At 39.9% G+C, this 11310-nt stretch overlaps 1 protein-coding gene across 2 annotated transcripts in view; it reads right to left on the bottom strand.

Moving 5' to 3' along the window:
- Positions 1 to 1240: 1240 nt before the first annotated feature.
- Positions 1241 to 11310, bottom strand: part of CDH20 (cadherin 20) — a 200728-nt gene continuing 190658 nt past the window's right edge. For both annotated transcript variants that reach the window (XM_072998524.2, XM_078393392.1), the window contains 2 exons: positions 3488 to 3739; positions 1241 to 2815 (listed from right to left, as the gene is read on the bottom strand). In XM_072998524.2, coding sequence (XP_072854625.1) covers positions 2325 to 2815; positions 3488 to 3739 — 743 coding nt within the window. In that variant the 3' untranslated portion in view covers positions 1241 to 2324. The remainder of the gene's footprint in view (positions 2816 to 3487; positions 3740 to 11310) is intronic.

Raw genomic sequence — 11310 nt, 5'->3', positions numbered from 1 at the left:
ACAGCCCCTCCTCCTGATGTCCCGCCTTCCACTCCCCATAGGATGGAACTTTCCCTCCAAACCCATGACAGACAGGTAACATCAGTGCTGTATGTAACAGGAGGAAAGCGATGATGAACCTAGCATGACTTGTCAGAAAGATAAGTAAAGCAAATTAAGTGTGGACTTTCACTACAAGCTAAAATAACCAAACAAAGGGTACTTGACTACAGTGGCATCATAAGATGAGCTCACTGGAAAAGGCAGCAATGCAGGAAAAAGTGCAATGCAGTAGGAAAAAGGAAGACTGTACATGAGATGGATTGACTCAAAGAAACCCAGTCTTTTGTTTGGTGCTGCAGTCAAAGTAGGACCAGGAGCAGAAAGACTACGATTCAGATTTTGGGAATAAACTATGATACTCTTGTCTGCTTTGGGGATGAGAAATAGAAAAACATGATTGCTACACACTTCAGACTTCTGCTATTCTCAGCAGATACTGCAGAGCTAAATGCAGTGTGGATTAAATTTTAGAAGGTTCCTTTTTCATGGTTTCATGAAAGAGTCAAGTCTCTCTCTCTCTCTCTCTCTCTCTCTCTCTCTGTGTGTGTGTGTCTTTCACACACACACCTTTCCTCCCTCAATTTTCAACAATTAGTTGCTTCAGTTCAGTATGTCTATTTCCTCTCATTACATTTAAACAAGCTTGATGAAACAGGGGTAAGTTTAGGGTGTTTCAAGACAATGAGGAATTTCAAAGCCCTATGATTTCCCGTTCACCAAGACAAAGAGATTATCCCCCACCCCAGCTCTCTATAATTTGCTTGTAATGTCTACAGAGTCCATTGGTGAAGCAAACACTCCCCCAAGCACAGAAGAATTGCCTGGTCATTGAAAAAGATTCAAACGGCCGATAGAATGTTTCACAAAACAAGAATCATCTTATTTTTGGACAATTCACAGTGTTCGCAACTGCACTGTTTTCTGCAAATAGTATCATCTTAGGGAAAAACTCACAATTGGGTAATTTCACAAAACATTCGTGTCAGTGCAAAATATTTACTGAGAGGACAAGGAAATTCATTGCCTTCCTTTCCAGTTGGAAGAAGAATATTTCAGTTCTTCGTTTTTTGCTGTGAGAATAAGACAAGTGAGGATTTATTTCTCAGAAAATGTGACATGGCCTAGGGGAGGTATGTGGTGGTCCCTTTTCAATTCTTAGACATAAAAGATAAGACGTATCACACATCACCAGACAATCTTTTTCCTTCAGTTTAACTTTTATTAAAAGAAGTTCTAAGATACTGTACTGTCTTCAGTACATGATATTTATTACCAAAATTATTAACAAATATACAAAACTTATATATGGAATATTTATTACATCCATTTATTCCTCTATAATACTGCATTTGTTCAAGTAGGTTACCTACAGTGTAAACTTCCCTCAGTTTGATCACACATAGTTTGGGAAAGCCCCTTTAACCCTCATATAGTTATCAATTTTATTTCATTTTTAAAGTTTATTTGGCTTTCATTGGTAGCATCCGATTTTCACATTTGGCACGTGGAAGAAATATCTACAGTGCAAAAAGAGGCATCTTTTTTTCTGGCTTAATTCTGGACACACTTTTAAAAGCTGAAGAGAGATGCTGAACATACATTAACTTTATATTAGTATTAATGCATATGACTCACAGGTCAGGTGTTGTTCAAATTTAGTGCAATCCAATGCTCCTGCCAATCAGATTCTTTTGCTATGCAAGATGGCATCAGTCAGGCCTTCTGTAAAGCCCATAGGACTCTTGCTGGTGAAATTAACCCCAATTTCACGGTTTGTTCCATTCTGTGCCATCCTGAATTTGCTAGAAAGCAATTGCTTTTAAAAACTGAGATAGGAAAAGAGGGCATCATCCCCATTTGGGAAGGCTTTCTGCAGACAATTTCCTCGTGAACTGAAAATTACTGCTCTTTGCACCCAAACAAAAGGAACTTCAATAAGATGTTGTGTGTTTAAAAAAAGAAATCAGCAAAAGATGATAATGTCTTTCTAGTCCAGGAGTGTAATGTTCGAGGGTAACCATTAAAAAAAAAAAGAAAACCCACACCCAGGAAATAATCCCCACCCATTTTCTGTTTGCTGTTGTTTACAAATGTAGCTTAATGTAACTGAGTAAAGCTGATCCAGAGAGAGCATTTATTTATTTGCACTTCTCTTCCACCTTCTCCCTCAAGCACCATATTGCTATTTGTAGGAAGCCACCTCACCCATGTCCTCGTATCTGACGAGTACAAATCTGGATGGCTGCACGGAGTACTAGAGTACTCTACCTTTCCCCTCTTTGTTACCAAAGGGCTTCTGTGGCACCGTACATTTCAGCCAGCTTTTTAAAGCGAGGCCCCCAGTCTGTGAGATAGTCATAGCTCTGTTCTGAGTCCGTAGACACCGACTGTAAGGAGCTGAGTGACTCTGCCACTGAGCCGTTGCCCTCGAACATATATGTCTGGAGAGAGTCAAAGGGAGGCGCCCAGAGGTCCATGTCAGCTTCGTAGAGCTTGGCCAACACATAGCTATGGACACTGCTATCCATCGTGCAAGCCTGAGGCACGTATCTGGAGAGGCTTTCGATTTCTGGCATCATGTCCTGTCTGCTCTTCAGCACCACTTGTGCCTCTCTAGGGTTCCACAGGGCAGCAATATCGAAAGCCTCCGTGTCTTCCTCCCCACCCCCCTCATCATCATATCGGACAATGTTCTCATGGATGTTCTCCTCTTCATCAATAATGTAAGGCTGCTTCCGATGTCTTCTCATGGATAAGATCAGCAGCACCAGCACTACAGAGAAGTAAGCAAAACATAAACTTTGAAAGAGAATTTTTTCTTCCAGTCAATGTCACACTGTCTCTTAGCCAAAGAACAAACAGTGACAGATGTCAAGGTAGATGGGTTTAGGGACTCATAACATCTGAGTAGAATTTCAGTACCCTGTTTCATTGTTGTGCTTAGTTTGGAAAGTTACATTCTAAGGTGATTAATTATAGTTTCATAGGCTTTCAAATGTTAGGTAGTTATTGTTATCGTTTTCTAAGCAAAAACTCTGTGTGTGACTGAGAAAAACTTTTTAATTATTGCTATTCTTAAATAGAAGTAGGAAACCCTTGCTGATCGGCCAGGAGATACCCAGAACTGATGTTGGAATTATGTGCACTAAATGCCCTAAATCCGAAGTGGCAAACCTTTGACCTTCCAGCTATTGGCAGGGGCTGATAGGAACTTGAAACTTCTGGAGAGCCTGAACTCCATTCCAAGTCCAATGAATAAAAACACTATTGCACACTAAATATTCCCGTACAATAATTATAATAGGAAGAAATATCCTTTTGAAACCTTATTGTTTCTAAAATACTGCTTTAATTGGCAGTTCCACTCACTGAGTAAAGTAGCATTTCCAGTGGTATTTTAAGAACAGATGGGATTACTCTTTGTTGAAACTGTAAATATATTTACCTAGCAAGACGAAGATGCAGGCTAGAATGGCAATAAGTGCTCCTCTGCTGAGGCTGACCGGCAGAACATAGGCCTCCGCATTGCAGGACATCACAAGACCTTTGTCGTCACAGTTGCAAACATGAATGGTTACCGTCCCAGTGCTACTCAGCATGGGGCGTCCACTGTCAGCTATCAGGATAGGAAGATAAAAAATATTCTGCTCATGCTGCCGGAAGCCTGATCTCCTGGTTAAAATCCAAGCTGTGTTGTCTAGAGTAAAAGAAATAATATTTTTAAAAAATTAATTAAAGCCAGTGTCTATTTGCAAACTAGAAATAGCAATTACACATAGAAGTTGCTTTGTACTAATCCTAGACATCTGCCATGCTTTACTCTCTGTATATGCACTCCATTTACTGTACATGAGTCACTCTTCTTTGATCAAAGTTGCTGATATGTACCTAATTTTACCTAACATTGGATGGAACTTCACTGGTAAAATTTCATGTTTGGAGATTATGTTTAAAATTTGATCTGCACCTGCTGGCAAAATACAATTGGCGTAAGTGTGATTGGCAAATTGCTGCAAGTTATGAAGTTAGCATAGGTATTTGTTGCTGTACACCAAGTTACATATAATCATAGAATAACTGAGTCAGAAAGGGCCTATAAAGCCATTGAGTCCAATCAATGCAGTGTGTAAATAGCAAATGCCTACACTAACTTTTTAACCTCCAGCAATTCCCCAGTAAGACTTAAATCAGTTTATTTTGCCAACCTAAACACTCAATAGGATCTGGGCTTTTTAAAAATAAATAATAGCAGGTTAAAGTGTAGAAATATGAAAATTGTATATTGTGGTCACAAGACCTATGGGGGTGGCATCCATACAATCAATACCATGCACTGTGAGGCCTTTTAAAGATGTAATAAAGATGAAACAATTATTAATAGTTTATCCAAATATATTATTACACTTACCACCCTACACTATTCAGTTAGGTACAAATACAAGGAATAAAAAAAGAGTCAGTCAAGGAAAAGCAGGGAGACAGTGAGTGAAGAGGGGAGAGAAAAGATGAAGTATAAGAATATCAAGATACTAGGATTCATAACGTTTCAGGAATTCAGACAAAATGCCCTTTGCATTCCAAAATATAAGATAAATACATTTATCTTGTTTCAAATATTGGGGGATATATAATAGACAACGTAGGTTTGGCTAGAGCTTAGCTTGACTTAACAATCAGTTTTGTTCCTGCTGTGGATTTTCTTACTGAGGAGAACAAATATGTAGCTGGATTCTTAGAGGTTAATTTCCCAAGAACATGTCTGCTTTTTCCCCAACCTCTATCTCTTTTCACTAGCTTAATGTCAGGGCAGGCATCCAGTTCACCCCTATGGAAATTTCTAGACTTGTTGACACATTGACAATTCAAGTGCAATGCATCTGTGCCAAACCTTGTTTGTGCTTGTCTTATAAGATGCCAGAGTGATTTAAAGCCATAAGTATTGTTTGCAAGTAACATGATGGGATAAGACATGGATGTTAGAAATCTACAGTATTCCTATTTCTTCTTTCACAAGACTGGATAATAGTCCTTGCAATATTCTGGGGTTTTTTCTCCAAGAAACAATGGCTTTATCACATTCAAGGAGCATGAAAAATATGAATACATGAAGTTGTGTTAATACTGAGTTCACTTAAGTTTATTATTCTGACTGACAGCAGCTCTCCAGGGTTTCGGATTGGATTCTTTACTAGTCTTATATGAAGGTCCCTGCTGGTATTCCCCCATCTAAGTTCTAAGCAGCTCAACCCTACTTCACTTCTGAAATCAGATGACATTGGCATGCACAAAACAGTTAGAACTTAGAGGGATATTTTTAAAAAAGGAATTCATTGTACTACTCATTATCTTGCACAGGCATCAGATCATCATTTTTGCCAGTTTTGCAGCTGGGGGAGTAATTGCTGCATTACTCCTTACAAACACATCACTATTATTATTATTATTATTATTATTATTATTATTATTATTATTATTATTATTATTATTATTATTATTATTATTATTATTATTGTTGTTGTTGTTGTTGTTGTTGTTGTTGTTGTTGTTGTTGTTGTTGTTGTTGTTGTTGTTGTTGTTGTTGTTGTTGTTGTTGTTATTGTTATTGTTATTGTTATTGTTGTTGTTGTTGTTGTTGTTGTTATTGTTACTGTTGCACCATTAAAAAACACAGGAAACCACTCTCTAGTTTCCGCCAGAAAATCCCTCAAGCACTTATCCATTTCAAGCAATAAAAACTGAGAATACAATTGAATACAGTGGACCCTTGACTTACAGATGGCTTGACTTACAGACTTTTTGAGTTACAGACTTCTCTGGCTGCAAAATTTAGGTTTGACTTGCAGACTGAGATTTGACTTACAGACCAGAAAAAAACCAAAATGGAACAAAAACGACCTGTTACGGGATTAATCGGTTTTCAGTGCACTGTAGGTCAATGGAGACTTGACTTACAGACTTTTTAACTTGAGAACCGCCTTCCAATACGGATTAAGTTCTCAAGTCAAGACCCCACTGTAACATTATCACTATTACTGGTGTTAATAACACTAATATACTTATCTCGTGGCATTTAGTGACTCCTTGTCTCTGTTAAGATTGATTGTAGCTTAAACAACAAATAACCTCATCTCACCCTGGATACATAGGGGTTAATTACTAGAGACCATCTTTTTGTAATTTGCTTTGTAGTACATTTCAGAAAACAGAAGGGAGGGAGATCAAGTTGTGGGCAGGGGGTGAGGAGGGTGGGGAGACAAGGAGGAACTGCAAAACCCCAAAAGGTCCTAAGTGCCTTGTGAGCTTGCAAGATGGGACAGTTCACGGACATAATCAGCAACAACTCTACCTCCCAACTCCATCACTTTTAGTTTCCTTCTGGCTCAGTTAACTGACCTCACCCCTCTCTTTGGGGTGGTCTTTGCTGTTGACTGCCCTGTCACTTGCTTCCACTTCCTTGCATGCTGCACCACACTGCATGAGGCAGCAGCAAAAAATAAGCCACTTACAATCCTTCCTCCTTCTACTGCTCAGTCTCACCTCCCTGAGTAACAATTGCTTTTCCATTGAAAAGTAGTGAATTACAGCTGTACTTGTTATGGGCAAGAAGGTAGGTTGCTCCAGCTTATTACTCAAAAATGAAATTCACTGCAAAAATGATTTATTCAAAAATTGAGTTATGTCTCAGTTCTAAGTATACTATGATGATAGATGTGCATTAAGGGTATGTACAATATGTTTATCAGCACACTTTCATTATTACAGAACAAACAGGAGTTATATCTGCTATTCACATGATAAAGGCTTTGCTCCTATTTGCAACAACAGCTTTCCCCAACCTCCACAGATTTTGAATATAAATTCCATGATCCCTCATCAACAGATCCCTTTGCCAGATAACAGGTTGAAGAAAGCTGTGATTCTGGATATTCAAGGCATTGATGTAAAAAGAGGCAAGTCTTGATAGCATGGCTTCTCCAGAGATCTTGTAATAACATCCTATGTTAGGTATATTCACTGTGGCAAATCGCCAACAGAGGTAGTAAGCATTGAGCTGGAAGGGTCCATACCAGGGTGGACTAAAAATAATGCTGCAGTAACTGTGAAACCTGACAGTAGAGAAGTGATATTTAGGTGGCAGCTACAACACATTGATATTGCACAAAACTGGGCTGAATGTAGATATTGGGTCAAAACTAACTTGTGAATTAGACTCCCTAAGAATATTAGCTGATGATAGTGATGATGATTATGATCTGTGGGATCCACCCTAAGCAGGAAAAGATTCATTTAGGTCAATTTGTGCATCTATTACATATATCAGTGGTTCTTAACCTTTGTTATTTGGATGTTTTTGAACTGCAACTCCCAGAAACCCCAGCCAGCACAGTTGGTGGTGAAGGCTTCTGGGAGTTGCAGTCCAAAACTCCTGAGTAACCCAAGGTTAAGAACCAGTGACATATATCATAATATTTATTACAGAATATTTGAATTATACAAAACAAGCAACATGTGAAATTATGGTGCTTAATATAATGCCGAAATGGACTAAATTGTTTTTACATTATTTGACATTACACTATATTACAAAATCTGTTAGGATTTTGAAAGCCAAGTATTTCTAATTCATAGACCCTCATTAAAAAAAGGCACTGGCTCAGCATTTAAATGAATATTAAGTGCCAAAGGGCAGAACCAGCTGATAAATGACATGCACCTATAAAATGTCAATTTTTGTGACTGGTGAAATGGATGGACTCAAAAACTACACTTCGACAATGAAGCACAAGAAATAGCAACCTAGTCACTGATGTCACTCCAAATTATACTGTATGTTGACTTTGAAAAAAAAAAGACATCTGATGTAAAAAATTTTTACCAACAGTTTTTACATCCTCCCTCTTTTTTAGCATGATGCCTGCAGGATTAAGTGAGCTTGGATGTGGTAGTGACGTCCCCCTCCCCCCCGCCCACTTCATCAGCCACACTTGTTTAAAAGGAAAAAAGACAAGGTCACAGTGTGTTCCAGCAAGGCTATGCCCTGGAAAACTTGGTGTCCCTTTTTAAATAACTGATACAGGCAGTTTTACAGCTATGATATACTGATCTGAGAAGACACCTCTGCTTCTGAGTTGCATTCTTTTTTTAAAAAAACTCCCACTTTATCGCTGAAGGACAAATGCACTAATTTTAAAAAATTCGCTTTTACATTTACTTTTACAACACTTTATGCATGGCTTTCTATGATTCTTTGAAAACCCTTTACACCACCATTCCTTTCTGAAGATGAAAAGAGAGGCTTGCCCTCAGAAGGGAAAATGTGACTTTCTTTCGTGGCCTCCCATGAAACTTGCACAGTCTTTAGGCCTGTATACACTGGCATATAGATATAGTATATGGATCTCTGGTGGCACAGTTTGGATTAAAACAAAACAAAAACCTCACCCGCAAGTGGTTCTGCTTAGAAGAATCCATCCTTCCCCTTTAAGAGCTGTCACAGACCTTTTTGACCCAGAGTTAGGGCACACAATCTTTTTGGCATGCTCACTGAGGCACCTGTTTAAGTGGGAGAAAGCAGCCTCCAGCACCCTCACCTTCCGGCAGCTATTGTGTGAGAGATAGTGGGGGAAGAACACGGGAAGGTAGGCAGCAGTGCGGGGAAGGAAAAAACAAAATGGCACCACTGGAGGAAGAGACCTTAATAAGACCTTTTTGTGGCCTGATCCACCCCACACCCAAAACGGCCAGTCTGCACCAGGCCCTTTGTCTGTTGGAAAATTGGATGTTGGTAGATGGAAAAAGAGGGTAGATAAGCAGTATATGTCATGGGGAGTCACAAGAAGTTTTAAATGGGAAGCATTTAAAGACCTTCCAGCTCCCCCCAATCCCCTGTGCACACTCCTAACATTGGTAGAAATACATGCCTGCCCTGGAACAGGCATACATAATTTCTCTCCTACTGGCTCTCAGGGATGAGGATTCAAGTCACAGGACTGACTGCCAAGTTGAACTTAAGTTGCATCAGTGACTCTACTCAGGTTCCCCCCCCCAACAATTCAGACTCAACACGGAACCCACCCCACCCCTTCCTTTTTTCTAGGGGGAAAAGGTTGTTTTTAATGGGGACTTGAACTTAGGACTTGATACCGGAGACTTGGACTTGGGACTCGGCCCAAGGACGTGCCAACATCCCTGTTGGTTCTAGTCGAAGCAACCAGTGAGGAAAACACTGTGCCTGCCTGTCTTCCAGCCAGATAAGGTCCCCTCTCTGCTTGTGGGACTTCCCGCCCTTATTTGTCAGGACTGCTTTGCTCATGGCTTTTTAAAGCCACTTTTCAGTATAAATTATCTTCCTAAAGTAATATATCTGTGAAAATTCTCAGTTATCCAGGTGAGGTTATCTGGAAGTTGAGCCACGGCAACTGGACTTCTTTCTTAGTATTAGGCTGAAATGTTTAGCTATTCGTCCAAGTAGCTTTTTCAGTCTGAGGAGAGTTGGTAGGAGATCCCTGATCTATCCTCCACATTGGTTTCACTTCCCCCTGGTCTGGATAGGCTCCTTAGATGGAAAAAGGACTGGGGGGTGAGTGAAAAATCCCACTTCATTCAACATTTCATCCCTCCTCAGAAAGAACAGGACACACACCAGAAAGACCACTGTTAATGACTGTTAACGACCCATGACAATGGATGGAGAAGGACTGACTGCAGAAGTGGGATTTTCACTCACTCCCCCGTCCTTTGGGGTGGTGTGTGAGTGAAAATGAACTTCCAGATAGCTCCCTGAAGATACAAGATTACTACCTCATTGACCCACTTAATGCCTTGTTTTCAACAATGAACAGGATTACGTATCTGTCCTGTGAGTCTTGGAGGGAAGACCAGTTCAAAACATGTTTTGGGTTTGAATCACTGCAGTAAAAGCCTCTCCCTCAAGTCAAGTTATTTTGGTATTTGAGGCAAAACCAAACCAAACCTGACAAATGCTTCTCCTCTTCCCTGAAACAAAACATATAGTTTTGGCTGAAACCCTGTCATGCAGCTCCCCCTCTGCGATGGAAACAACGGCAAAAGCAGTAGGAAATTGCTGCCGATTAAAAAACTTCCTTTGGCAATTTTGGGGTCCAGAAGGCTCCACCAGATTGTATACGTGCACGTTATGCACATTATGAAATCACTAAAGGAAGCCTCTTACCAGTGTTGAGCTGCCAGTGTTGCTGGTGCAACACAGCAAGATTTCCGCCACTGATATGTTAAATACCTATCCTTTTCTTGAAACCCCCCCCCCCCCAATCTGCTATTAGAGGCACACATCTCACTTTGCCTACTGCTAGGAGTTGCCATGGTTTACAAGCACCCCAAAAGTAGTGGTGTGAAAGCAGTGTGCTTGAGGAGGAATTCAGTAGAAAGGAACATGAGGCCTCTCAGTGTAGGATGTCTACACTTATTTTTTGGTTCTTCAGTGTGGCAATCTGAAGAGTAACCACCCAGGAATAAATATCAACCTGTTTCACATACCACAACAGATAAAATATAAACACACAAAATAATAATTCAGAGTAAAGCATCTATGTGGAAATTATCTATCTGCTTATGAGGATTAAATGTCCTCAATAGTCAGTCACATTTGGGGGTATGGGAACCCTTTCCGTAGAAGTTAACTGGAGTTTTAAAAAATCTTTCCTTTCCTTCCAGATGCTGAAGTAAGTTCTACCACTAGGTGATGCTACAGTGCCGTTTATTTCTATTGTGTTCCATAAGTTCGTGGAAAACTCTCTTTTTTTGGTCCTTATATAACTAAAATGGCATCACCCGTGCACAAAGGGGAGGTGTCATAAGGCTTAGAAGAAACCCAAGATGTGCGAAGTGCAAAAAGTATTTAGGAAATAAAGAACACACCTGTGCAACAGCCCAATGAGACCTGAGGCTGCTCAGCAGCCATGCAATGCTGGGTGACCCTTCGGGAATGGAATGGCGAGAATGGGAGAGAAAGTGAAATTGAATGGAATGTCTTGGAACAGATCATGTTGTAAACCTATAGCAAAAAAGGAACTGGTGCATCCACCAAAGCTTTAGGCAGGGAGAGTCTATAGTACCAGGATGCAAAACTTGTAGTGTGCACTTTATTTGAAAATAAAAGCCCAACTCATTTCAACTTGGCCTTTTCAGCCTCCTTCATGGGCATGAATATTCACTTTTGTTAACATTTTAGAAAAAAAGTTTTATTTATTAGGTCTGAGTCCAACTCAGAAACATTATAACTGTTTATAT

This window comes from Pogona vitticeps, chromosome 4, assembly GCF_051106095.1.
Source record: "Pogona vitticeps strain Pit_001003342236 chromosome 4, PviZW2.1, whole genome shotgun sequence".
NCBI lineage: Eukaryota > Metazoa > Chordata > Lepidosauria > Squamata > Agamidae > Pogona > Pogona vitticeps.
Note: the sequence above shows the minus strand (reverse complement) of the source record. Positions and strands in the feature narration are given on the sequence as shown.